The sequence below is a fragment of the Kwoniella mangroviensis genome (genome assembly GCF_000507465.2).
Source record: "Kwoniella mangroviensis CBS 8507 chromosome 1 map unlocalized Ctg01, whole genome shotgun sequence".
Classification (NCBI taxonomy): Eukaryota; Fungi; Basidiomycota; class Tremellomycetes; order Tremellales; family Cryptococcaceae; genus Kwoniella; species Kwoniella mangrovensis.
This window is the reverse complement of record NW_027062533.1, coordinates 10,628,099-10,654,221: the sequence shown is the minus strand read 5'-3', so window position 1 is coordinate 10,654,221 and position 26,123 is coordinate 10,628,099. Positions and strand designations below refer to the sequence as shown.

General features: G+C 44.2%; 10 protein-coding genes across 10 annotated transcripts; 6 read left to right on the top strand and 4 right to left on the bottom strand.

Annotated features, from left to right (window-relative positions):
• Positions 1-122: 122 nt before the first annotated feature.
• Positions 123-2,250, bottom strand: I203_104037 (uncharacterized protein; the record flags this gene model as incomplete). Its single annotated transcript, XM_065517454.1, has 10 exons — positions 123-236; positions 402-429; positions 512-793; positions 882-1,021; positions 1,100-1,218; positions 1,286-1,312; positions 1,391-1,442; positions 1,526-1,601; positions 1,682-1,899; positions 1,999-2,250. The coding sequence occupies 10 exons, from the start codon at positions 2,248-2,250 to the stop codon at positions 123-125; spliced, it is 1,308 nt and encodes a 435-aa protein (XP_065374272.1).
• A 981-nt stretch (positions 2,251-3,231) lies between these two features.
• Positions 3,232-5,439, top strand: I203_104036 (uncharacterized protein; the record flags this gene model as incomplete). Its single annotated transcript, XM_065517453.1, has 10 exons — positions 3,232-3,278; positions 3,352-3,628; positions 3,677-3,863; positions 3,946-4,019; positions 4,103-4,154; positions 4,228-4,254; positions 4,324-4,439; positions 4,542-4,658; positions 4,779-5,022; positions 5,141-5,439. The coding sequence occupies 10 exons, from the start codon at positions 3,232-3,234 to the stop codon at positions 5,437-5,439; spliced, it is 1,440 nt and encodes a 479-aa protein (XP_065374271.1).
• A 479-nt stretch (positions 5,440-5,918) lies between these two features.
• Positions 5,919-8,189, top strand: I203_104035 (uncharacterized protein; the record flags this gene model as incomplete). Its single annotated transcript, XM_019149601.1, has 10 exons — positions 5,919-5,983; positions 6,098-6,380; positions 6,463-6,650; positions 6,715-6,811; positions 6,876-6,927; positions 7,015-7,041; positions 7,105-7,220; positions 7,283-7,419; positions 7,506-7,783; positions 7,894-8,189. The coding sequence occupies 10 exons, from the start codon at positions 5,919-5,921 to the stop codon at positions 8,187-8,189; spliced, it is 1,539 nt and encodes a 512-aa protein (XP_019001144.1).
• Positions 8,190-8,474: 285 nt separating this feature from the next.
• Positions 8,475-10,684, top strand: I203_104034 (uncharacterized protein; the record flags this gene model as incomplete). The annotated part of the gene is made up of 11 exons (XM_019149600.2): positions 8,475-8,507; positions 8,562-8,589; positions 8,652-8,749; positions 8,822-8,948; positions 9,002-9,129; positions 9,193-9,265; positions 9,321-9,399; positions 9,475-9,634; positions 9,714-9,821; positions 9,885-10,061; positions 10,121-10,684. 11 exons carry the CDS (start codon positions 8,475-8,477, stop codon positions 10,682-10,684), a joined length of 1,575 nt encoding a protein of 524 aa, XP_019001143.2.
• A 345-nt stretch (positions 10,685-11,029) lies between these two features.
• I203_104033 (uncharacterized protein) lies at positions 11,030-12,730 on the top strand (the record flags this gene model as incomplete). Its single annotated transcript, XM_065517452.1, has 5 exons — positions 11,030-11,119; positions 11,260-11,284; positions 11,347-11,472; positions 11,611-12,197; positions 12,359-12,730. The coding sequence occupies 5 exons, from the start codon at positions 11,030-11,032 to the stop codon at positions 12,728-12,730; spliced, it is 1,200 nt and encodes a 399-aa protein (XP_065374270.1).
• Positions 12,731-12,851: 121 nt separating this feature from the next.
• Positions 12,852-14,738, bottom strand: I203_104032 (3'(2'),5'-bisphosphate nucleotidase; the record flags this gene model as incomplete). The annotated part of the gene is made up of 7 exons (XM_019149598.1): positions 12,852-13,104; positions 13,281-13,495; positions 13,631-13,824; positions 13,988-14,055; positions 14,242-14,437; positions 14,524-14,594; positions 14,656-14,738. The coding sequence occupies 7 exons, from the start codon at positions 14,736-14,738 to the stop codon at positions 12,852-12,854; spliced, it is 1,080 nt and encodes a 359-aa protein (XP_019001141.1).
• Positions 14,739-15,123: 385 nt separating this feature from the next.
• On the top strand, positions 15,124-16,231 carry I203_104031 (uncharacterized protein; the record flags this gene model as incomplete). The annotated part of the gene is made up of 6 exons (XM_019149597.1): positions 15,124-15,282; positions 15,353-15,379; positions 15,434-15,499; positions 15,607-15,873; positions 15,933-16,034; positions 16,118-16,231. 6 exons carry the CDS (start codon positions 15,124-15,126, stop codon positions 16,229-16,231), a joined length of 735 nt encoding a protein of 244 aa, XP_019001140.1.
• A 247-nt stretch (positions 16,232-16,478) lies between these two features.
• On the bottom strand, positions 16,479-17,602 carry I203_104030 (uncharacterized protein; the record flags this gene model as incomplete). Its single annotated transcript, XM_019149596.1, has 3 exons — positions 16,479-17,008; positions 17,284-17,461; positions 17,549-17,602. The coding sequence occupies 3 exons, from the start codon at positions 17,600-17,602 to the stop codon at positions 16,479-16,481; spliced, it is 762 nt and encodes a 253-aa protein (XP_019001139.1).
• Positions 17,603-18,427: 825 nt separating this feature from the next.
• I203_104029 (uncharacterized protein) lies at positions 18,428-21,479 on the top strand (the record flags this gene model as incomplete). Its single annotated transcript, XM_019149595.1, has 13 exons — positions 18,428-18,862; positions 19,159-19,249; positions 19,394-19,608; positions 19,746-19,806; positions 19,890-19,990; positions 20,073-20,085; positions 20,159-20,280; positions 20,433-20,756; positions 20,828-20,851; positions 20,939-21,010; positions 21,075-21,101; positions 21,188-21,328; positions 21,408-21,479. The coding sequence occupies 13 exons, from the start codon at positions 18,428-18,430 to the stop codon at positions 21,477-21,479; spliced, it is 1,698 nt and encodes a 565-aa protein (XP_019001138.1).
• Positions 21,480-22,475: 996 nt separating this feature from the next.
• On the bottom strand, positions 22,476-25,183 carry I203_104028 (uncharacterized protein; the record flags this gene model as incomplete). Its single annotated transcript, XM_019149594.1, has 4 exons — positions 22,476-22,826; positions 22,901-23,105; positions 23,167-24,224; positions 24,296-25,183. 4 exons carry the CDS (start codon positions 25,181-25,183, stop codon positions 22,476-22,478), a joined length of 2,502 nt encoding a protein of 833 aa, XP_019001137.1.
• Positions 25,184-26,123: the final 940 nt, after the last annotated feature.

Sequence of the window (26,123 nt, the reverse complement as noted above, 5' to 3'; positions counted from 1 at the left end):
ACAATACGAATCCAATTGGCTTGATACATCATACATTATTCTCATGACACATTCCGTATGCACACGTGTTTACACATTGATCCATCTCTATACATATCGATATACAGTCAAATTTACCTAATTCACATCTTGATCAACTCTTTCCAGCCTTCTCTTGTAATCTCATCATCGTCCACTTCGTTCCCTACTCTTTGGATATCCTTCCTAATGTTCAGACCGAACTCTTCACTGTCCAACTGTCCAAAAACGTCTTTGAACTCTTTCTCTATCGCTTCATTCGTCCCTGAAATGACATTGTGGGGATTATGCGCTGTGACTCTGCCGATATTGGGGCCGTTGCGAATTTGGATGAATTCGTATCCTACTTTATTAATCTAAGAGAGTGAGGATGAGATCCATACTTGGTGGACATCATCTGGCCAGAATACTCTGAGTCGAAGTATTGACATATCATATCAGCTCTAGCCGTGTAGAAGGTATCAACGAGAATCTGCAAATAGATAACTCTCACATTGGTGCTTCAGTTTTCAAACCTTTCATCGTACTATTACTCCCACCATGATTAAGAAACCAACCTGTAGCTTCGTGGGATAGGACAGCAAATTGGTTTGCCCAAGGAATTAACATTGCTTTATCATCATAGTCTTTGGTCAAGATCTTCTGCTTCGCTAGGAGTTGTAATTCAACTGAAGCAACACCTTGGGCCAGGATGAATCGGATATCAAGACCGATGAGTACGTCGAGGAGGATGGAAAGTTGATGTGGCTTAGGAGGGAACATGAGTGTATTAAAACTGTCATTATGTAAGATCTTCATAAGCTTCGCTCGGTTCATCAATTTAGTTTTGACTGATTCCTTGGAGCAGAGAAAGGTCATCTTACCTGATATACACCACGCTATTTTTTCCTTTCTCTGTCAGAACTCTATCCAGGAATCTCTTTACACCTCCGTCGTCGGGAAATTGGGATCCGTCATCTAGTTGTTTAGGAAGGAGCGGTCCAATGAACAGTACCTTATGGCCCTATATCCCATCGAATGTATAATGCTGTTGAGCCAAAGACCACGCGGGGGGAAAAGTATGGTATAAAGTAGTACTCACCTCCTTCCTCATCTCTTCTTGGTATACTTTACCTAGATATCTAGGCCGGGCATGAACCATAGCTTCGATATATAAGAGAGATCCGTAAACCGGATGAAGGATTTGGATGAAGTCGTCGGCTGGACCAAGGCGTCGGTTGATTAGCAGAATAGAGCGATAAGTCACTATACAGCATAACATACTCACGTTGAGTAAGTTGACCTTCCCATACGTCTATGTGAACCATATATTGTTCAGTACTTCCTCAACGGAGCGAAAAGAGAAGGATCAATACGCTCATGTCTCACTCACAGAAAGGTGGATATCCAGGAAGTTCGATATAATCTTTGTTCTCGCCTAACCTCTGAATATCCAGTTGATCAAGATTTTAGAATATATATCCTATCTACGACTTTATGTAAGAGGGGAGTGCCAAAGTGACCTCACCTCATCATATATCCTATCCCTATCTTCTGGGGCTGCATTCAGGATCTTGTTCATACGCTCTTTGTAAGTCAACAGCCTCGGATTAGAAGGTTTCCAGGAACAGCCTGTTTTGAACACGACAGTTCGATGGTATTATTAGCATACTCATATACTGACCCCTCGAGGCATACCAAATGAACAAACCAGCTGACATGTTCCGATCCCAATGGAAACAGAATGACGAGTTTGGTCTTGTATCCCAGCTCCTGATTGTATTCGTGACATACCACTACACCTCTTGTGCATGCTACGCTGATATCGAGGAAAGCCAAAGTGGGAGGGATGGGGTGTAAGGTGATGTCCCTCTTGAGCAGCGGGTCGTAGATGGGTTGACACTGCGTGGGAGGACACCAAAAAGGCGGTCAGCATGTATACTTTGAGCTGGATGATAAGGCTACATTGTCGACATTTCCATTGGGTGAAGCTGTACTCACCTTGAGTTTCTTGGGATAAAGATTGATCACCGCATCTTGTAACATCTCCATAAATTTTGACAATTCCTCCATACCCGTTACGGCGAATTGCTTTCGTACCTCGTCTTCTTCACCATAATGGATGATTATGATTCTCTTATCACCTTCCATCCCATTCTTGCCCAGCTCGTGCTGGGCGGGAATGGAATGTGCAATAGGTACAATGATCGTCACGAGCGCTTGAGGGTTTCGCAAGAGAAGTTGGGGGATCATACCTATTTAAGGACGGAGGTGACCCCATCTATCATCAATAATGATGAGATCAGCAGTCAGTCAAACTGTTTGAAAGAGAGTAAAGAGTATACAATGGTAATGGCGTGAGCAAATAATGCTTCTTAATCAACTGGTCGATGGTCATAGTGTGCAGTTGAAACGATCTCAGAGGTTGTGGTGAGTATTTGATAACACTTTATTCCGTCAGAACACACAATCATGTTGGCTTTTATACCTTGGGGGTTATACGTTCAGACTTGCGGTCAAGCGGCCAACCTCCCTCGTTGAGACTTACAGGGATTCATCGTGTTTTTCCTGCGCATGTCAAAAGTAGGTGTTGATTAAGCGTTTTTGTAGACTGTGAAATCAGCTATCGCTCGTTGCGTTGTAGTCAGATGCTTCTTGATGTCATGCATTCATTCCCCGTCAGATCTCATTCTGGTCCAGCTCACGACTCGTGTGCTGGAGGTGCTGGAGTAACGGACGCTTCTTCGTGCTGAACAGTATGAGATTATCTTCATGATGTCCTCGTATACTGTACTGCCATACGATATGACAACTTGCAGTATCCGAGACAGCAATCTGCAGTATCATTCATCTCCATCTCCGTCCTTGCACCTTCATATCAAGGAGAGCGAAGACAATCGCCTCACGGTTTGCTCAGATCGGCACTTACCGTCCCGCAGATTTACACTGCGCTGCATCCTCTCACTTGAGCCGGAACACCGCGAAGGCTTCGGTCAAAAGGGTCACCGAGGATGGATTGAAAGGATTTCCAGGGTGTAAACCGACCACAGCAAACGCACAGTGCGTGCTTCTCATCATCAAGAAGCGCATGCGTGTACAAGATGAGGATCAGACGGTCCAATATGCATGATGAAAAGTAGACGACCTTTCTTTCCATTGGTGTCCGCAGTAGGTGATGGTCATATACGTTGATTTGACTCTAGCGCCTGAATAACCCAGAACGCTACTTTATCAATGACGTCCACCAAGCCCAAGCATTTCCTTCTCGCGCCATTCGGAGGGTAAGTGAACGACCTCTCTCTCTTATCCGTCCTGACTTACACCAATACCGCTGATATATATCCTATGACTCAGATGGGGTCACCTCCGACCGGCAGTCTCGTTCATACCCAGCCTCCTGTCCAAATCTCCCTCCTCGTTAATCACAATCCTAGTCCCCGTCTCAAACTCCATTCCAACTTCCGAGGAATTCAGAAGGTTTGGTCTAGATACTAAATCCAACGTGAAAGTCATTCATTACAGATCGAAGGAGAATACCAAGGAAATAGCATATACCAAGGGCAATGGATTGATGATTCAAATTAGGGAATTGATCGGTGCGATAAATGCCAATTATGGCAAGATTATAAAAGTGAGTGTGGTTATTTGCAAACCTCCAGACTGATGGTAGTGATACCAGTGCGAGCCGGTTTATGATACGCTTTTAGAGAAAGATGTCGAAACACACCGTATTATACCACATTTAGCTATCACTTCCATTACTACCACTCAATTTACTATCCCCGCTTGCGAGAAGATCAACAAGGAATTGACAAAGATGTTAAATTGGCACTTTGGACACCGACCGGTGTGGAACACGCTGCGTGGTGAGCTGCTTCTGCCCTTGAGTGAAATACGAGGGAGTTGACGAATTTGAATGATACAGGGTCATGTGTAACTTACCTCAAGGTGAGACGTATAGAGAAAGAGTGAAAAAGATCCTTGAAGCTCCTGAAGAAGAGAAAGATAAGGTTTATAATGAAGTGAGTGGGATTATGTCCTAATTTGGACATCTTTAAATCAGTCTTAGTCGCTTGTTCTGCTGATCACTCAATGCCTGTTATAGGTACTGGGTGAAAACGAAGAAGTCGTTCATGTTCCGGGCACAGCACCTATATGTGAGCAGCCTACTCACGTTAGCGATACAGTATTTCTGTTGTACATGTTTTGACCTCAAATTTCCTCTTGCAGATATCTTCGAAGCACAACCTAATCGAAGTGAGTTGTTCTTCTTCTTGCTATAGTGCACTGTATCAATATAAAATAACTCACTGTGTCACATGATAGAGGACACGTTCTTTCGAATCGCTTACCCAATTTTACCAATTTTACCTCGAGTGACGATGGTTCACCCTTATCCTGCTTTCTTAGGTCAAGAGTACAAGAGGGCTGCTGAAAAATCAGTGAGTGGACTAAGAACAATGAAATACTCGATCGTGATCATGCTGTGATTTGCCATCGTACTCCAAAGGTCGTTTGTTAACTATCTGACATCTTGCTCGTAGGGATACAATGTATTGCAAATAGGCGCACAACTACCTAGAGATGACAAAATTTCATTTCAGGACGGTCATATCAAGAAATTCCTCGACGGCGCATTGGCAGAGAAAGGCAGAAATAGCGTTATCTACATAAGGTATGAACAGTAGTCATGAGAAATGGTTAAAGCTGTTCGTCACTGACATTTGGGTCCGATTTGTCGCCGCTTCGGTACTCTAAATTTTGCGCTTTCTCTCGAACAGCTCTCGATTCTCCTTGAAGTTCTGATCTCGAGGGATAAACGATTCATTCTTTCTCTGGGAATCGCATCACCTGAAATCCAAGTTATGGTCCAGGAAAAACTTGATAGACAAGGTAATGGAAAAGGAACATACGCAGATTGGGCACCTCAATTGTCCATTCTGAAGCACGAAGCAACAGGATGGTTTTTAACTCATGGAGGTGCAAACTCGGTATTGGAGGCTATCAGAACACGTACTCCTATGTGTAGGTCAATACGATCATCCCATCCCATCTCATTCTAACCCGACCTACTCCCTCCCTCCCAGAGATTATCAGAAGATTACGTGTATAGTACGGGCGCTGAGATAGTGATCTCTCATAGTATTCTGGCCGGCAGATATCCATCAAGTATGGATATCCAACGCTATGACCAGAGTGCATTCAGCGGGATATGAATTCCTGCAGGTCCGTAATGAACCTAACATCGGGAGGACCACTTATACAGGTGTTAAGGTTGAGGGCACGAAGGAAGCCATCGAGCGAGAGTTCACGCATGTCTTTGGTTCGCTGGAGAAAGACGAATATGGTAGGAAGTGGAGAAAGGGAGTGGAAAGGCTTGGAGAGAGGATGGAGAATGATGAGCTTACGGAAGGGGATTGGAAGAAATTGGTAAACTTGTAGATAGGTAATCATGTCACAGCATAGAATTGGACAATACATCTCGAAAGTTCGAGTTCAATGACTGTGCCTGCGGTGTCCATGGCGATAGGATTGCATGCGACAGGTCCATATGAAACTCGCCCTACACGGATTCGACTCGTGCACTACAGTATTACCTCTTCCTTGGACCGTGTAACTGTGACCAATAAGCCGGACTGTGTGAAACCAAAGGGTGTTTTTGCGGACCAAGCGTCTGTGTCGCCCTTGTAGCGCACTCGCCCATACAGTACACGCCGCTATGTACTCCGCTCAAAGACAGATTCGGTCATAGGTGACATGATGATGGACCGTTAGTGAGACCGAGGAAATTCAGTATAAAAGGTGAGTGGGTGGTGTTGCTAGACAATTGTGAAGCGATGCCCATAGCTACTATTGGAGATATTTCAGGCTGTACACTCATCCCCCAAATACAAATTAGCTTACACATTATTTCTGCAAAGATGAGCTCAATACAATTGGAAAAAGCGAACAAAGCGAAACATTTTCTTTTCGTACCTCATGGAATGTGAGTACTGTGTTTTCCGGACACTGACCGAACGGATCATTGGACATTGTCGTACTTTTCAGAGAGTGAAGATCATCACAGGTTGATTCGAATTTTGTACGTTGTTTGCAATAGCTGGGGACACTTAAGACCAGCTATCAACCTTATCCCGAATCTTTTGATACGATCAACTGAAGCTTTGGTAACGATTCTAGTCCCAGTGGCACACCATCATTTGGCTTCTCAGGAATTCGAAAAACACAATTTGCACGACCACAATCGAGTGAAGGTTGTATATTATGAAACGAAGGAAGATGGAGATGAGAAGAGACATGCAAAGACGAATTTGCAGGGGATGATGGTCTTTTACAATGATATTGTTAAGATGTTGTCAGAAAATTACGAGAAGATTTTAAAGGTAAGTCAGTGGTTCTAAATTCCCATTTTATTCAGTGGTCTGGAGACATGACGATAATAACAATTGTGTTTCTGGGTGATAGTCCGAGCCTATACACGATGCATATCTCGACAAAGAAGTTTCGACTCACCTTATTTCCCCAAATGTAGTTAGCGTACAAGTTCAAACTACCCCGTATAAGATCCCGATGTGCGAGGAGATAAACAAGAAGTTGGGTAAAGAAGTTAAGATGGCATTGTGGTCGCCTGTCAGTGGGAACTACACTGCTTGGTAAGTGGATCTTACATCACGCATGTACACAATTCTGACAGAGATACGTGTCTTGTGTGGACAGGGCTGTTTGTGATTTGTACGAAGGCAGAACTTATAGAGACCGTGTGGAGAAGATTTTTCAGGTTCCAGAGGCAGATCGTACTAAGGCTTATAACGAGGTGAGTTATTTACTCATCAGTGAAAGATTAGCCATGTTGATCATTGTGTATGCGTGCATCTTAGCAACTTGGGGAAAATGAGAATGTCGTACATGTACCGGACAACGCGCCTATCTGTGAGTATAATACCACCACTTTGTTGTGTCTCCTCACAATCATACACGACAACGTCCAAGCTGATACTTCGACTGGGTGTCCCATAGATGTATTCGAGGCACAGCCTAATCAACGTTAGTCAATATCCCTGGTACTGGTACTTTTTCATGTTCTCGGGATGCTGAGTCACACTTTAGCCGATAACTTTTTGAACATTGTACTTGGCTGTCTACCCGTTTTACCTCGAGTAACGATGATCCATTCCTGGCCTTCGTTTTTAGGTCAAGGATATAAGAAAGGTGCGGCTGATCTGGTAAGGTCTCCTCCCTTCGTGTTCTTCTCTCAGACAGCTTCTGACGCTTTTACCTATCACAGGGTATCAAAGTACTTCAGATGGGTCCACAGTTGCCTAAATCTTCAATTCACGAGACTGAACTGGTAGAAGGTGCACTTAAGGAATTCCTCGATAAGGCCTTGAATGAGACGGGTGAGAATAGCGTGATTTATATTAGGTCAGTCAGCAGTCAGCCTTAGCAGATTCAAGCATAATCTAGTTTTGTACACATACCTGTTGTGGCTGATATCGGGTAACGATCAGTTTCGGTACATTGCTCTACTCTGCCAATCTCCAACAACTCTCGATCCTCCTCGACGTCCTGATCACTTTGGATAAGCGATTTATTCTAGCTTTAGGTCTCGCATCGGAAGAGATCCAATTGGTGGCCAAGAAGAAAATCGACGAATCTGATGGTAAAGGGATATGGCTGAATTGGGCACCTCAATATCCGATATTAAAACATAAAGCCACAGGATGGTTTTTGTCTCATGGTGGTGCTAATTCAACAATGGAGGCTATGAGGACTGGTACCCCTTTATGTGAGTTTGAACAATGTTCCATTACACAAGTAAGCGGGCTACCTTTTGTGATCATGAGATTGTCAATGCATTTTCTGATACGTCCTGCGCGTTATGTGGTCTGGTATTAGTATTTTGGCCAGCGGATGTAGATCAGGTATGGATCGCCAACCAATTTTCACGTATATACAAAGCGGGATACGAATTCCTCCAAGTTCCGAATGGGCCAAGTATCGGTAGAATCACCTACACGGGTGTCAAGGTCCATGGTACAGAACAAGCCATCAGAGATGAGTTTACAGATGTTTTTGGTAAGCTTGACGATGACTTTGGGAAAGAGTTGAGAGAGGGGATCAGGGTTTTGGGTGACAGGATGGATAATGATCCGTTCACTGAGGAGGATTGGAAAGCTTTTGTTGAACTTTGATTGTGTACCCTCGGAGTCCAAAATTCCGTTCGGTATCTGCCAATGACTAGATTTGGAGTTTGTAGATATGTATATGACGAGTCGAGAGAAAGATAGGATGACTATGATCGATTGAATGAATGATACTCTTCCGGTGGTCATTGCCCTACTGCGTACGATGGCCGAGCAGGTTCCGGAGCAGCTTTGACGCGTTCAAGGCCAAGTCACTTTGTAATATTTCACTCGTTCACTCACTCACGTACATGATGCGTCAGACTGATTGAATGGACATCCCAATAAGTCACAATGGAAGAGGACAGATATCAGTCGTTGAGCAAGGTGGGTCCAGCTTTTCCGCTAGTGAGCAAAAGCTAATCAAGAATGTCCATGCAGGGTGTTTTCGTCATCCCATTTCAGCCTGGTTAGTACAACCTTGACTCCTTCTGTACCACTCTGTTCCCAAGCTGATATTCGTCGCAATAGATATAGAGGACAATGAAGCAGGACCATCTAGACCCCATGTTAGACCGCTGAAGAAGCTTTATGCTTCCGCACTTGAGCATTACGAAAGAGCTTATTCTGTATGTCCCCCTTCCATTGGACATATCAGTAGTGTACAAGGCTCACCAGTGGGATGGGTTTGGTGTTTATAGGAATACAACGATGAGAGGACATCAGAACAGCTTGATGATGTATCAGATTGGATCGAAAGGTGTTCTGCTGAACCACTTTTGAAAATGAAGAACCCCATATACAGGTTGGAAGTTGGTTTATTGCAGAGTGAGCTCGTGATTGCCTTTGAACAAATGTGATTGAAGCTGATAGCTATATAGATACATCATCATCCCTGCCTTCTCTGTTACATACCACTGGAGCTAGTACTTGCACGTTGCATGGAAGGGATGTGAATGATGTAAATGCGGGATTGAAAGCTATAGCGATAGGATTTATAGGGGAGACTGTGAGTAAGCTCGCATTGTCCCAAATTACACCCGTACTGATCCGCTGTGAATTTTCGGGTCAGAACGCACCAGCTAAGAAGACTGGAAGGACGGGTATAGAAGAGATTGAACGATGGTACAAAGCCAGGAGAACTAGTGCGTGTGTGTTTCGTATCCGTGCAGCTGGGACGGCACTGACCATATCATATAGAACCCCAGATGTTATTGCACATACAAGAAGCTCAGTTGATACCTTCGTCAGTACTAGGCGAACTGATGCACATCCTCTCGTAAGTTCTGTCATCCTGCAATGCTATTCTATCTATGCTCTCCATCAGCGAGACTAATGAGTTCGTTTTGTCCAGATTACATCCTTCTCTACCTATTCGACTTCTCCTCTCTGTCCCATCGATCACCCACTTCTTATCCACGTGGACACCATTAGAACCTAGCGCGATAGCGATATCCATCCTGTCTTCATCGGGTGGTAAGAAGAGGAATAACGGCGTGGAAGCTATATTACGGGTGAGTAGAGCATACTCAAACTGACCGATCCCCTATTCCAGTAAAGTGAGTCTTGGTCTGACATGAACTGTCGATCTAGGCGAGTGACACCGCACCACTGAAGATATCGTATGAGTTGGCAGATGAGCTACGCTCAGAGGAAGCTAAATCTGGAGGAGGACCTATACTAGTATTGAAAGCTGTTAAAGTGAGTGTTTCTCATTTTGATCTGTAAAGTGGAAGACTTATATTGATACGCTATCTTGAAAAGTGGCTTCTAGTACATCATTCAGTCAATTCACCTCTCTCGAGACTCGCATCCACTGCGGATCCAGAACAGCTAAAGAAGATTCAGGCTTTGGTAAATGCCGTGTCGGAAAGGCCTGATGATCCCGTTATACCAGGTAGAAATTTGTTCGAAATCACAACGAACAAAGACCTATCTTCCGTAAGCTCTGCGCTCGTCAGAAATTCGATATATATTTGTAGCTTACTTGTTTGCTGTAGGTGTTGAACCCGGCACCGAGAACGTCTATCCTTCAAGCCTTATCAAATTCCAACGATTATGTGACACCTGGTATGGTATCAGAAGAGAGGGAACGATCGTTATCCCCATCACCTACGAAGGCGACCTCGAAGAAGCGCAAATATCCCACGAAGGGAGATGACAGGTCGAGCAAACTCAAACGGGCAGATACGGTTGAGGATGACGATGAACCAGGTGAAAAGGGTAAAGGAGAAGAACTGAAAGAATTGCAGATGTTGTATGAATTATGGAGGAGTGCGGGTAAATCGGTGAATCTGTGGGATTGGTTGGAAGGTTTCAGTGGAGTTATGAGTGAACGAACACAGACCCAGCAGGAGAAGGATGGTGCAGACGATGATGGGGATGGGACAAAAAAAGGTGAGGAACGTGATGATGAAGTGGGACTGCATGATGAAGAGAATGAAGCTCGTCTGCATGCGATCTTCATCAGGTTTGTGGAAGAGGCTAGAATGATTGGATTGATCCGGGCGAGAGGGAAGGGTAGGAAGGCTGATGAGGTGGTTAAAGGTATTGGGTTTGTATAGACTTGTATGATTGTATATATAAATGTATATGCTAGATCTAGATTCCAAGTATGTCGGCCAATCAGTCGATGCTCTTGATGCATCCTATGCAACAGACTCGGCGCAGTCCTTCGTCTCGGCATCTACTGTACATCTACTGTGCATATCATATATCGATAGATGTTAGACAGCCATATATATATATATATGTATCGTTGGGTGGTTACCTCCACTTGACATGTCCACCTCAAACCAACCCACTTTCCTTTTCATCTCTTTTTTCTTTCCTTTTCTTTCCTCTCCCTGCCTCTCGTACATATCTATGATACATTGCAGATTCAAAATCCACTAAAGGTCTATCCCAACATGTCGGCTGATCAGCCAGGAACACCTTTGGCTGCAAGGATCACCACGAATCAGCTGTTGAGTGAAATAGAAGTCGGCACAGCAGCAGAGGTGAGCCAGCGATTCCATCTGTTTTTCTTCATGCAGCTACCGCCCAAAAGCTACAAGCGCTTTTGTGTGGTGTGGAGCATATTTGCCTAATGGGATTCTTGAATCATTGCTTACGAACTGACGCATGATTTTTCATATAGCTAGCAATGTTGATTCGATATAATAGCAAGTCTTCTCCTACCGATGGTTTCGTCAGTCAACTGATTATATCACTTTGTCCAACCTAGCATTTCCCTTCGGACCGACTTTCGTCGAATCGCTAGATCAACTGATACTGGAAGGAAGGAGTCATCCAGGTAAATCGACCTTGATGAGAGGAGATCTGGTTGAACTGGTAGGATCAAGTGGGACAGGTGAGTTTGTCAATTTACTATTATTGATGACAATGCAATCTCCAGATGGTATTTCATGCCTTCCACTGGATAACAAAGCATCTTTTGTAAGTATTCATCCGAGATGACTGATATTGATTTATACATCCTCCCATATAGGCAAGACTACCTTCCTGACTCATCTGATCTTCACGACCCTCCTTCCACAGTCTCTTCCCGATTTCCTATCTACCCCTCTTGGAGGGAGGGGTCTCAACGTCACTTTGGTTCAACCAATCACTCATCGATCGGTCATCCCCCTTATCAGAAGATCCTTGCGAAATCATATACTCCATATATCACCTACCACGCCAATACAAATGGTCGATAAAGTCATTAAAGAGAGTTTATCGCGTCTGACGGTGTATAGACCTAAACCAAGATGGAAAGATTACGCCTTATGTATGAAGAAAATATTAGATAATGCTACTAATTACCCAAGAGGTATTTCGTCTTCGTCGGTAGAAGGAGATGGGGAAGGAGGGGGTTTAGATTTATTGGTAATCGACGGGATGGGTGATCCGCATTATCCTACTAAATGGATAGAGGAGCAGAAAGGTAATAATAGATATTACGATGCGGTATATAAAGATAAAGATAGGATATTGGGTATGGAGGATATAGGTTTAAAGCAGGTAATGGAATGTATAGGTAGGATAAGGAAAGAAGTCGGAGCGGTGGTTGTCATGAGTACTCAGGGGTTGAGGGTGAGTTGGGCTAATCATATGGATTATACAGATAATTCTATATCGATTAAACGATCAACTTGATTTCGATTCCAATCCTTTAGAGGTTTTAGCCTCACTCCTCATTGCTCTCAGTAAAGGAACATTTAGTTGACCTTGTTGACCACCGATTGAATGACCAGGTATCAAAGGAGTCTTCACCCCTCTTCCACACCCATCTCCCACCTCCTTACCCATCACCATTCTCCCCTTCCAGCCTCGATATAAATCCCAATATCAAATTATCCGATCTAAATCCCACTGTCTGGCCTGTCAATATCCAAATCACATTTACAGGTCAATTGAAAGCCCTGCAGTTCCCTATGGAGACTACTCTCGTTGAAGTACTTCAGTCAAAATATCAACAGCGAATGAAAGATCGCAATGAAGATCAGACGAAGGTATACGAGGGTATAGTAAAGATGACTCAGACTAATACGGGGAATGTCAGTACGATGTCAGGCGGGAAGTTTAGGTTCGGGATCAATAATGAAGGGTTGTTGGTGCAAATCTAAGGTATCTAGCACTATGGCATTGCTTTTCGGTGTGTAACCTTTTGACAGGCCAAATCTGTATTTTATGTAAGTTGCATTATGTATATATAAATTGCCATGTATGTAAATGCATACGATATGATCAATCCCTCTTGACTCCAACTTCCTCAACAGCCTTCTTAACAGCCTCAACGGCCTTGCTGTGGATCTCTTTACCCGCAGCTACGATTCCCTCATTATTCTTCAACGTTCTTCCTACACCGAAATTCAACAGTTGACCATGCATGTCGGTACATATCCCTCCTGATTCATGAATCAACAGAGATCCAGAGGCGTGATCCCATATCTTCTCGGCGTACTCTTTACCACCGGCGTATTTAGTCGGGATTCGGAGGCTGACAGTGAATGAGTATAAAGGTCAGCATCAATTCCCGTATTGACCATCATGCTGGTTTTGTTGTTGAGATGGGCGAGGACACGACAATAACTGATTGATTTCAAGAGGGATGAGATATATTTGATGACTGTGATGACAGAAGGGGATCGCCTCATAGGAGTTGAGCAAGCTCACTATACACCACCTTCACCTCTACCCAAACAAGCATATTTAGCCTGACTGTCCATTCTCAAACTTGGTCTTTTCACTTCTAACAGTTCACCAATACGAGCTTGGATGGAATGTGCCGAATGTCCAGACTCCACCGATTCGAGGAATGTCAATGGGTTGGAGGCTGGTGGAGTGGGAGGCAGGGAGAGTTTGGTGTATGTTGGGGAAGTGAGGGGACGCTGTAGTCATTAAAATCATAATGATGTCAATATGAAATTTGAAAATACATCATAAGTGGTCAATGAAACATAGTGGACGATAGAGAGCATCGGCGTTCTGCTCTTTTGATGTGTGAAGCGAAGATTCCCACTCACAGAATAACTTCCTTCTCCTCTGACAGCAACCATCAAAACCCCTTTTCCATTGGGAATGATCTCTTCACCGATCTTAGCTGGTTCTGGACCGAGATTTGGACATCCGATGACTCCCATCTCCACTTGACCGTCGACGATGAGCGCAAGACAGACGGCGCATTGTTGGTGTCGGATGAAACCTGATGTACCGTCGACTAAGAGAAGGTATGAGTCTGATATTAGCTTTGATCTTACCATCCTCCTTGGAGTCAGGTCTGTATGACGCATATGCATGAAAAATTTTGACACTTGCCTGGGTCCTAGAGGATTTTGGCATGTCAGTGGGGTACATTGCATCTACATGTTCATCCAGATAACTCACGATAGTCCAGAATCTACCTTTGTTTCCACCTTCTGCTGAGCCAGCATCTATCGCTTTGAGCACTCTGAGGGGATCAATCTCGTATCAGCTTCACGTACGATACTTCGTGGATATCTTAGCTATATTAGACTATCTTTGATCCTCTCATGGATTATCTCTGATCCTTCCACAAGACCAACTGTTCTTCCCCTCAAACGCAAATTCTACTGTATCTTCGTCGCTAAAACAGCCAGATGTGAAAGTCACTCACTCATCTTCAGTGAATGTCTTGTCTTTACCCCATCCTTCCTCTCTTTCAAATCCTTCACTAACAAGTTTGACCACTTTCTCTCTCAATCCGTCGTTGACTCTCAATTCGGACGTATCTTCTTCGCCTATAATTGGATCTTCGGGGAAATGTGAGAGGAGGTGTAAGGAGATGAGCGATTGCGCAGAGAGATCCGCAACTGGGTAATTGGCAATGTCGAAATGTCAGCACCAGCTCATAGAGCTTGAGACTCATTCCGTGATTTCATACACGGTATAGACCCACCTGTGACAGGTGATTTATCCTTTTTGATGAGCGTATCTTGGTTAACCAAAGTATCTTGTACATTCTTAGTCCTACATATACCATATCAGCTATCGCATTACATGGTATAATAGTTGGAAGATATTGACTTACAAGTAACATGCTCTCAAGACCGACAATATGGCCACTTCGGTTTCCTTCTGTAACCTTGTGAAAGGTAAGTTGGAAGATGACATCTTGCGAGTGGTTATTTGATTTGTGGCCAAGAAAGGGTTTATTCTGAGGTGTCCGGTTGATCTGCTCGTGAATGATCTTAGTAATGTTGACATATAACTTCTGTAGTCTTGCAAGGAGATGTCAAGAAGAAATATGAGGAGTACTCGTAACGAGTAGTGGATCATAATCAATTAATTATTATCTGGAATTCATGATTGGCACGTCACCACTTTTTATTCCCGATAATCGATCGAAACCACGTGGGAACTCTGGCTGATAGCGTGCCTGGATGGCAGTACGAGTGCGAGTACGCTCAAACGCTGACGAAGAACAAGAGTATCATGATGATATCTTACAACACAGTCCATACTCCCTACTCGTATTCAGACATAAGCTCGACCAAAGATGCAAGAACTAGTCTGGCCTCCCCCGCCCGCCACCTCCTCCTCGTCTCAACCTGCCAACACATCGTTACCCCTACCTCATCCCGAAGCTTACGAAGGTGAACCCAGGGAATATGCAAGAGCGTTGATGCAGAGGAAAGATGATATCGAGAAGGAAATCGTGAGTGTGCAGCTATATGATCAACGAATGCTGGGACCGTAGCTGATCACGAATCATTCATTGTCCTTAGGAAGCTTTGAAAGACGTTCTGAATTCTGTTAGTTGGACAATTAGCTCCTATGCAAAACTGGTAGCTGATCCTTTTGCATAGCATGGTGTGACCCAACAGACTCAGTTGATAGATAATGAGGGGTATCCAAGGGGTGACATAGACATTGTGAGTGTCACCATGAACATCGGTTGGGGTACACTTGTACTCCTCATGACCGTATGTCATTTGACAAACTTGAATATGGACGGCTAATCTCCGATGGTCTTTCGTAGTACGCTATACGGCACGCACGATCCTCTCTCGTCAGATTACAAAACGACCGACAAACAGTCTCAGACCTACTGGCCACAGCATTACAAGATGCTTTCTCCAGACCGACACCATCTACATCCTCCGGTATACCGAATGGTCACAGTCATGAACCCCAGTCGCAGAACAATTCGAACCAAGTAAATGGTAATGGAGATGTTGGCGAGTGGCCAGAAAAGCCAATAGCTAGAGTGAACACTGTCACACTTCAGAGTCCTGCTTCACAAGCTGTAGGTGAACTCTGATTGGGTATAGACAGGACGATAAGGCTGACTGAGTAATTTAATAGGGACTACAACCTGATGATTTGATATACGATTTTGCAGGAGTCACGCATACTTCTCAAGGTGGGATACAAGCTATTGGAGCTGTGGTGTCGAGATCGGAAGGTGTGGGTAAACGATTCATTCAGCTGTGTCGCTCTTCAGTAGCTATATGAGATATTTAGCTGATAGAGAAACAATATTGATATAGGTTTCTCTGAAGCTCTTGATCCTTCGAGGAGATCAGAGGGTCACATTACATCTCACACCGAGGAATGGATGGGGTGGTAGGGGTTCGTTAGGATGTCATATCTTGCCTATATAATGAGGGAAAGGAAATCATGTAAATATGCTCTGAAATCTCATGATCTTGCGCCTGACTACTAGGGGTGATGATAAATGTATAAGATCATGGGGATCGCATATGTAGTATCAAGCATGTATAGTATCAAGTATGCATCCCACATACAAAGTTCCATCTATGACACAACCAGTCGGTATATTTCTACCATGGACCTTCCTCCTTCTGTTTTCTGAGCTGTATTCAAAATCCCTACACTCCGTACCTCGAATTATACCAACTTCTTCTCTCCCTCTTTCTCAATGGGAACTACAACCTCCGCAACAGGTTTCTGTTCAACCACGTAACCAACCGTCTCATAATTTGTTTTCTTCTCTTTGAGCTTTTCTAATGATTTTTGAACCTGGTTGTGCGAAATGACATTTGATATTTGTAAACCCGACTTATTTTCTAACGTATTCAAAGATTTCTCTGACCATTCTTTCAAATCTTCAGTAGCGTCCTTGAACCTGTTGTAAGTCATTTGCGTGTGGGCGATACCGGTATTAACGAATCTGTCATGTCGAGCTGCAAACTCTGGAAAGTTTTTGTCTTCCAAGTCGGAAATGTATTTTCGGATGTTGTGAGATGTCTTAGGAAGGAAATAGGGTGCGGCTGCCAATGTGAATAATGGTGGGGCGAGGAAACGAATCGGTAATGATCGAGTACGAGTAAGGACGCTTCCTGATAAACCGGAGATGAGGACGTAGATCAAGCCGGGGTTTAGGGATTCGTCGGCTGGAAGGATCGACTTGACTTCTTCTGCGAGAGCAAGGCGCGAATGATATGTTAGCATTTAGCATCTATATGTGAGAATCAATGTTGAGTGGTATTGCGTAGAAATCGCTCGTCTTCCGTAATATAGCTTCCACAGTGTATATCAACCGTATCTCCTTACACTGCAATCAAGTGAAGTCCACATCCGTTTACTTCCACGCTCATGACGTGAGGTACGCAAGTGTTCTCTTCTTCCTCATCTCCATGACCATCTTCCTCACGTGATCATGACGATTGCAAGAGAGAGGACAACCACTCACTCTCTACCCTCCTCTCAAATCCTATCCAACTGCCCACTCCAGATTGCAAATAACCTCTAACATCAGTCAAGACGCCCGTGACTGCTTCTCGGCTTTGAGCTATGTACGGTCCGAGTGGGTTTGGCTTCTCAATCAGTGTGACGGTAGGAATAGACTCGGGAGTGGGGTAGATAGGGAGCTAAGTTAGTGAGAAAAGTCAGCTTGACATTGGCGAGGAGAAGACAAACGTAGCAAAACGCAGTCGGTACGAATTAGCTTGACTTACCTTATCTCCCGAGATGCTCCTCCCTGGCCTGACTGATCCTTCTGCTGCAGCCATTTTGGTGGGTTAAGTTGATAAGCGTGACGGGCACTGAGGCAGTTTAGATAGATATTCAACCGTCATTCGCTCATTGCACATATTGCTCACTACTGCTCACCTCACGAAGCTCAGTGGGAACCACGTTGACGGTATTATCCCAATGTGGCACCGATCTGGTAGTGTGGCCACCACGTGTCCACCTCTCAGGGCTCAAAGCAAGGTGATGTTCGAGCCTAAAAAGCATCAAGATATTTAATAGACCGAAAACGCGTGGAGCAAATAGAGAGTGCAACTTGGTAGTGAACAGGCTGTATGTTTATGGGCGTGCTTACCAGGTACAGTTGAATGCATGTCGGTCTATGCATGTCTGTGCAGCGGATATCAGTGTATATTCGACGGTCAAATTGATCGACCATCAATCGATCACCATCAATCGATTGGATCCAACAAACATCCTTTGAAGGGTGATTGGTGGCAAACCTATTTTTGGATCCGTTCTCACAATCTAACAGAACTGTACCACCGACAAAGATCATCTTCATCATTGGATACTATACTTTTTGCAAAACACATACAGTAAACATCTTATAATCAACGCAGGAAGAAGTTGAAACTCAAATACATTTCTCCAATTCTAGAGGAAATATATACCCCTCCATTTCCGCCAAGTTCAGGTTTATCATACTTCTTATACTCGGCGCGTCAACTTTATTTATCCCATATCCTATTTCAATATCTGAAAGAACCCTTCGCGCTGCGCTCCCCTTGTTATCACGAGTAACTTACTGGAATCTCCAACCCAATCCAATCAACAACAAACCATCGGGAATTACTCTTAGATAGATGTCACATTCCAGCCGCTCACCAAGACTCGTTACATCCTCTTCACCTAAACTATCCCGACATCGCTTATCATCGTCCAATCTCAATACTCCCTCTGCATCTGCTTCTAGAGAACCCTCTCCATCAAGGAGACAATCAGCTTTCGACCTCGGTCTGCCTGTAGCTACAAATACAAATTCTCAAAACCAAAATTCAAGTTCGAGCGAGACGATAGGAAGAGGATTTACGTTGTTGAAAAACTCAATTAGGATGTCGACCAAACGTGGAAATAGATACGTACTTGGTGCGGCGCTGGTTCTGTCGATATTTGGGTTTTGGCATATATCGCAGACTTCACATGAGGTTGGAAGTACGAGTCCTCAAGCTGGAGGAGGGAGTGCGTGGAATGGTTTGGGTTTGTGGCCTTCTGGTGCTCAGTGGGGTACGGGATCAACGGTGAGTCTGTACAATCATTTAGCTGGGTTTCCACGAAGAAGAGGTGATATATAGGTGAGGAGGCAGCCATGATGTGTAGATGGAGTAGTAGAAGAGAATACTCAGGCCCAGAGCATATATCTCTGAGTGGTGAGAGAAAGACTTGATCATTACAGGATTAGGATGTGATATCAGATCCAGGTCTCGTCAGTGAGACGAATGTACAACACACAAAGGGAATACGTCGACCAGTATTACAAAGATGTTTATATGCTGATGCAGATCTCTCTTTCCTCATCCGGTCTTTATAACAATAGCACTCAGGCAACGTCGATTCTAGCTCGTTCGTAAATTTAGATTCTGGGAGTGTACCAGAGACAGAGTTCGTCAGAGGTGTAGCAGGATTCAGTGAGTTGAGTTCGGCCTGTCAATACTTGTTCAAGAGATGCACAGAGTCGCAAATCTTCTGCTGGGGGGCTACAATATACTTCACCTGCAACTTCATCAGGAAAAGTCAGCTCCAAACTAATGGACTTTCATCATGTTTCATAGGCTACTTCAAAAATCTCTACCTAGCGAATGGTACTTTCCTAGCTATAACATCCGATCCATCCCATATACCGGAAGTATCACATATAATGTCTGCTCATCCGACGGACGATAACAAATATCCTCCGGCCGGTACGGATCGATGGAAGGTCTTAGAGCTGGGGAAAGATGATTTGTCGGCTTTGGGTGGAGTGGCCGTAAGGAAGGATGGTGTTTCTGTGAGTCAACATTCAAATGTCAAGAGGATGGCGATGATAGGAGAAGGGAATTTGACGAGTATCATGATCAATCAATATGAAGAAAAGGGAAAGAAATGAAATGCTAACCATACATACTTCGATACTCTGCTACCTAGATGTTCTTCAACGATGAAAAAGGATTGAAATCCGTCTCTTTCCTAAAGCATTATTTCCATTGTAAGTTTTACCTACCTTATCTTCGAGTAACTCTCTGCAACTCGACTCACCCGCTGACATCATGTCTCTGTGTGATCTTTCAGTCATCGGAGAAGTCTTCTTGGGCGCTTGGAGAGTATTGACCACTGCTGGAGAGATGGAATTACCTAGGAGGTTGATGTACAGGACATCACCGGATGATTGGGTGAGCCGGTGTCCCCTCGCCTATGCAGTTCCATAAAGCAAGTAAACTGAATTTGACTGGATACTTCCCATTTGGATCGTAGCGTGATCGAGCAGGTACGTTGATCTGGCTTCATTGCCTACTACCGATGATACGGACGACAAGCTAATTGGATGATCGCCTCTACAGCCCTTACACCTTGGTTCCAGCAATCTGTCATGCCCAACACAGCCATAGAGGAATCGCCCATATGGGAAGATAGAGCTAAATCAGGGATGACCTTCATCTTCGATAAGATCACCATAACTGATGTGAGTGGATCTGACGGCATTTTACGGTTTGTGCAAATGTGTACGCTGATTGAACTTGTGAATCTTGCCATTTTGCCATTTTAACCCTTTGATATGTTGTTTTTGACACATTCTGCTACTTTCAAACCTATCTTCAAATGATCGACTTGTAGAGATGGGCTGCTCATCAGAAAGGTATCGATCCCTGGCGATTCAACAAGATGACTGCCGACCTTCTTTATCTGGACTCCCCCTTCAACTGGATGGACCCACTCCGTTTATCGATGAAACGACTCGTACAAACCAAAGGCACTTGTTCGGTCTACAGGAAAAACAAGAACGTACCTATCGTGCTGTACATTAACAGACAGTTGACTGGTAGGCGGTTGATCGCTGAGGATGCGGAGGTGTTGGAAAGGGAGATGGAGAATTTAGATAAAGAAGGTGTGATCGAATGGGTGAATGCGCAGATGGAGACGCTTAGTCGAGTTGATCAGGTAAGTCGACTCGGAATGTTCTTTCCCCTCGAAAGATTGGAAGGTGCTGATTATCATGATATTTTGGTTAGTTCTGCTTGGCATTGAAAGCTGATGTAAGTGCTGAAGATTCTTTCTACGCTAATCACTGATCATGACAAAGATAGTGTAAAGGCTGACATGTTTTGTCGACCCTGATACAGGTCATTATGGGAGTACATGGAAATGGATTATCACACGCTTTATGGATGAAACCAGGAAGTGCCGTTTTAGAGGTGAGCATCCAATTGATTTTAAGACTGTATCCAATACTGATATCTTATCATTACATGCTATCAGTTCATGTTCCCAGGTGGATTCGCAAGAGTGAGTCTATATCCTATACACTTTGGATTGATCGGCTCTCTTTGCTTTTCACTGAACTGATCACCATCCATCTTTGGTTGATATAGGATTATGCCACAGTCGCTGAACTGATGCGACACGATTACTACGCGATTCATAACGATACAGTCTTCGCGAAAGATAAATGGTTGAAAGAAGATGGATGGGGTGTAGGAGCCATACACGGTTTTCACAGTACTTCGATCCCTGTGAGTCTGAGTCTGCTTTCGATCGTATGCAGAAAGACATATCGCTGTACTAACACCAATGAATAATCGCTCCATTTAGCTTAACGGGAAATGGATAGCAAGTCTGATAAGGAAAATAGCACAGGATAAAAAAGGCATGGTTGAACCTTAGTTCGCCTAGTTCGGTGGACTGCCAGGGTCATGATCAAGATTTGCTGGGGAAGACTATACACATCACCTACCAAGGTAATGTACGAAGAAGGAAGGATACTAAATAGAAGGAAAGAATGAGATATTTACCATATATCATATAGAACAGGAGGGTTGACCTGTGTTTTCTCATACTCGTATTCAGATGTCTCCGATCTCCTTTTGAGTCTGATTCAATGGTTCATTAAAATCATTTGGGTATTTTACTATCTTATTTCTTTTGTTTTGGTTTTTCATTTACTCTCGACAATAGAATGAAAGCATATAATATCTGATGTAGTCAGATATTCATACTTGAATCTCGATGGTGTAGGTGGAAGTGGTTCTAATGCATTATATTCCATCTTCAATCTATCATTATATGCGGATCAACGACATACTGTATGATGCGACATCTCATTCTGATTCTGCCATCTTGTAGTGCATGTACTGTACAAACGCACAACGCATTGAAGATGTCATGTTGTGAATTTCATCATTTTTCTGCATCACGAGTAATCATCATCAAATCGATCTTTTTCACTCGACTGCCCCTTCCTACTTTATTAGCATTCCGTTTATTATACTTCTTCTTTACTCCTTCTTCGTGTTCCTCTAGATAGCCAACGGCAACTGATTCGTATATAATGTGCCAAGCAACTTATTTTCGATCAAGTGAAAATGAAAAGCCCAAAAAAGTTTTTAATCATGTATGTAAAAATGGGATTTCAACAAAGTAACAAACAGGAAATTAGTGATACAGAAACTGATGAATGGGTATATATCAACTTGAAAAAAATCGTCCGTGTATGTTGATTGTTTATAAATGCGTGTATGTGCTGTTGTTGTTGAATTTGACCAAAAATGAAGAAAAAAAAAACGTCGTGAATAATTTGTCGTAAAATTTCGTTAATCGATTTTGTATTTTTGTATGATTGTAGACTTGATCGTGGTGTGTAGGTTTATTCGATTATTCCATTTATTCTCCCTCCTCATCTATCTTACCTACCGTAGTGCTCATCGATCCAGTACCCATGACTATGATCCCAGTATCTTTCCTTTTCCTTCCCCTACCGCCGCCACTTTCTCCAGATGCAGCAGGAGCACTCTGTCTTCTCCTTTTCTTTTTTGGCTGATCCTCATTTTCACCGGTATTCTTTATCCCTCTGCCTCTCGAAATGGCGTTGGAAGATGGCAAAGGTGCATTGGGATGTGAAAATCCAGTTTTACCCATAAAGGCTATTCCCAATCGCAATAGGGGATCGGTAGAGTGGAATTTCGCAGGGAGGAATACGATGGGTAATCGAGTTTCGCAAGGTAAGTGGAAGCCCTATAATATCACCGAAACATTCAGCCATCGTTTTTGCAGTACGTCGAGATATCAAGTGTCACATTGAAACTCACAACTCCCTCCGCATGTAATCCATGAACCATGTTCACATAAGGGGCTAATTTTTCTGGCGGTTCGTTACACAATACCATGCCCATTGTTATGGGTACTAATCCTTCTCTGGCAAGGTGCGAAACAGGTATCATAGTGCTGGTGCAACTCTCTACTGGATGTTGATTGAGGGGATAAGCGAGAGTAGATGGCCAGAGGTGTGATTGCCTAAATTCACCATTACTGTCAACAAACGATATCATTAAGAGACTTCATTCAGATAGCTCACCATAAATGCTCGGTATCCTTCTCGCCAATAACCAAGATAGGGAATTTCCCGCCACCTCGACCTCTCACTTCCAAATCACCACGCCATATGCCAGCTTTACCATCTGTGAGATTCTCGAAAGAAGGGTTGAAGAACATGCACATCGGTGGCGGTGGAATGAATTCCACAGGTGGCATAGATAATTGAGTTGGTCTAGGTTTTTGTGAGAAGGATTTTCCTCCAGTTTGAGGATGAGGTTGGGGCTGGACATTGGAAGCAGTTGGTGAAGGTCCCACCAATGTCGAAGTTATCGAGCCGGCAGTGACGTGAGGAGAAGCCATGGAAACAGGTGAAAGGGTCGTCGCAGGGAATTTGTTGTTGGATTTCCCAGATGACGGTGAGTTGGAGCTATCAGTTTCGGGAGTGGGGAATTGATAGGTTGAGTTCTGTCGACTTGGACCACCTGATGCAACACCATTTTCCGAGGGCGGTAAGGAAGCGTTTGACATCTGAAGGTCAGACGTGAGGTTCGCAGCTATCATGGCTCTCTCGTTCTCTACATTTCCCTCTTCCATCGATGCAAGAATCTCATCTATACTCTTAATATTTGTTTCCTCCCCATTATCGGTCTTGGCTAAAGAGGTACGACGAGCCGCAAAAGTTTCACTGCCTAGATCAGCATTGAGAGGGAATGGGAAACCACCAGATACGTTCCTCTGTGTCTGATTGTCGCTGCCACCACCAAACAACGCATCGGTATTCCATCCACTCGGTGTAAGGTTCATCCACTGGGACACATCAGGTTCTTTGAGCGGTGTTGAAGGTCCGTAATGCTGATTGGGCGCAAAAGCGTTGGTGCTTTCTTCAGCAGCTGAATTGGAAGGAGAAGTGGCTGATCCGTAAGCACCAAGAAGTCCAGTGAGGATCGCTGGTTCCCAGTGTCTGATACTGAGGTTATAAAGCTGCTGAAGGGCCATAGCTGATCGAGCGGAAGGATTGGGTACACGGACACCTGGACCAGGTTCGGATGGCAGAGACAGAGCAATAACGATGCTTGGCCATAGACATTGACTTGTGACCTTTACAGTGGTTCCATGATCTCAGCTGATACAGTTTGCGCAGATCGTTGTATTGCGAAATGTCCACTCACGAGTTCCCCTCCACCTCTTCGCCAAACCTCCTGTAACACTCTTGCCACTGTCACCTGTCCGACTCCTTCCACCTCGACGACACTAGCCAAAGCTGTCCTCCAAGCTAAATCCGTACCCAGCTGGATAACCCTGGCAGGCGATACCGCAGCCTGTGGTAGCATCGACGGTGTGGGAGCGATTGTTCGATATGTGAAAGGTTCTGCAGGCGTGGGTAGGGGATTGTCACCAGACAAAGGATCGGATTTCGCTCTGGGAATTGGAGGATTGGTGGTAGTCTTGGTCTCAGATAATACGGATTTTTTGGTAGAATCGACAGCCGATGGATTCAGCTTGCTCGGCGAAGGTTTGGCGTCGGTATCAACATTGAGTAAAGTGTCCCATGCTAGCGAACCAGGGGTGATATCACTTCCTCCTGAAGCTCCTTCGCCTAATTCCAAGTTGAAACCAGGAAACGAATCCAGTGCTGATCCCCAGTCAAATCCATTTGCTCCTGGTGTTCCACCCATAACCCAAGGAAAGATGTTGCTGGCACTACCACTACCTGGTGTAGTAGCAGGTGGGAAGGACGATCTCCTACGAACCAGAGCGGACCTCAAGGAATTCACCTGTGGCGGCGCTAGCGAAAGGAAAGGCAATGGTGCCGGAGAAGGAGTCGCGGAGGTCGCAGCGTTTATGGGCGGCTGAGCAAGTGGATGTTGACTTGATGGGGTCGCAGAGGAAGAAGCTGATGTTGCACCCGGTGTCGAGGACGTTATGTATGGATGTGTAGAGGATGAGGAAGGGGAAGAAGTGATTGAGACTGGTCGACGGGGTTGAGTATTTTTAGAAGGCGACTGCAGGTCGATAGAAGGTAATTGTAAAAGAAAGTGTTCGTTCCCGTGTTCCATGATCATAAAGGAAGGTGATATCGATACAGTCGGATGGAAAGCAAGAGGTCGTTATCGTAGGCAAAGACAGTTGGGTATAAAGGTGGGGAAGAAAGTGTGGATTTTCACGTCAGCTTTTAATCCATATGGAGATTGGGTATCGAGATCGAGATGCACGAAGACGACAATAAGGACAGGCGGCAAGTAATGTTGTGATTTATGATGTCAATGACAAAAGTCTCTTGCGATGGGGACGTTGTGTGGGTTTTCTAATTGAGGATAAAAGGATGAAAAGGCGTGTTCAGGCAGAACAATGTAGAAACGAAGAGAACGGGGATCCAAGGAGAACAAGGATAGTAATGGTGTGGTTGTTGTTGTTGGTTTTTGTTTGTTTTGTGAGTGATGAGGAACCCGTTTTCAGCAACGACCGGCGGATAAACAATGATCATGTCACGGGGAACGATGCCGATGACAAACATCGAATGACCATCAGATGACAAAGAAGGGGATGGGATTAAACATGCATTGGTCGTGTTGGTGACGACGATGGCAATGATGCTGATGATGATGGTCCATGCGAACATCTCCTTTCCCCATTGTCTGCACATCTGGACATCCTTTACCCCTGTGTCGGAATCATTCTACCTCCGAACAACACAAACAGCCAGAGTCCAGGCCGAAGTCACAACGCATAGGAAAGAAAGAGACACTCACACTCTTGACTGATGTCAGATGACTCCCTTTCTCATTCTCATTGTTGAATGAATCCATGTTATCCATTTCAACATCCTTGAATTGCTTATCACCATCTTCGATTGCCTTCCTTCGGGGTGACATCGAGCTTGTTGACATGATCGTCAAGTCCTCGTTCTTTCTTTCTCTTACGATCGATATGCAATGTGACTCTGTTACTGGTGTTTGATATGGCCGAATATAATGAAGATGCTATAATGAGATGATG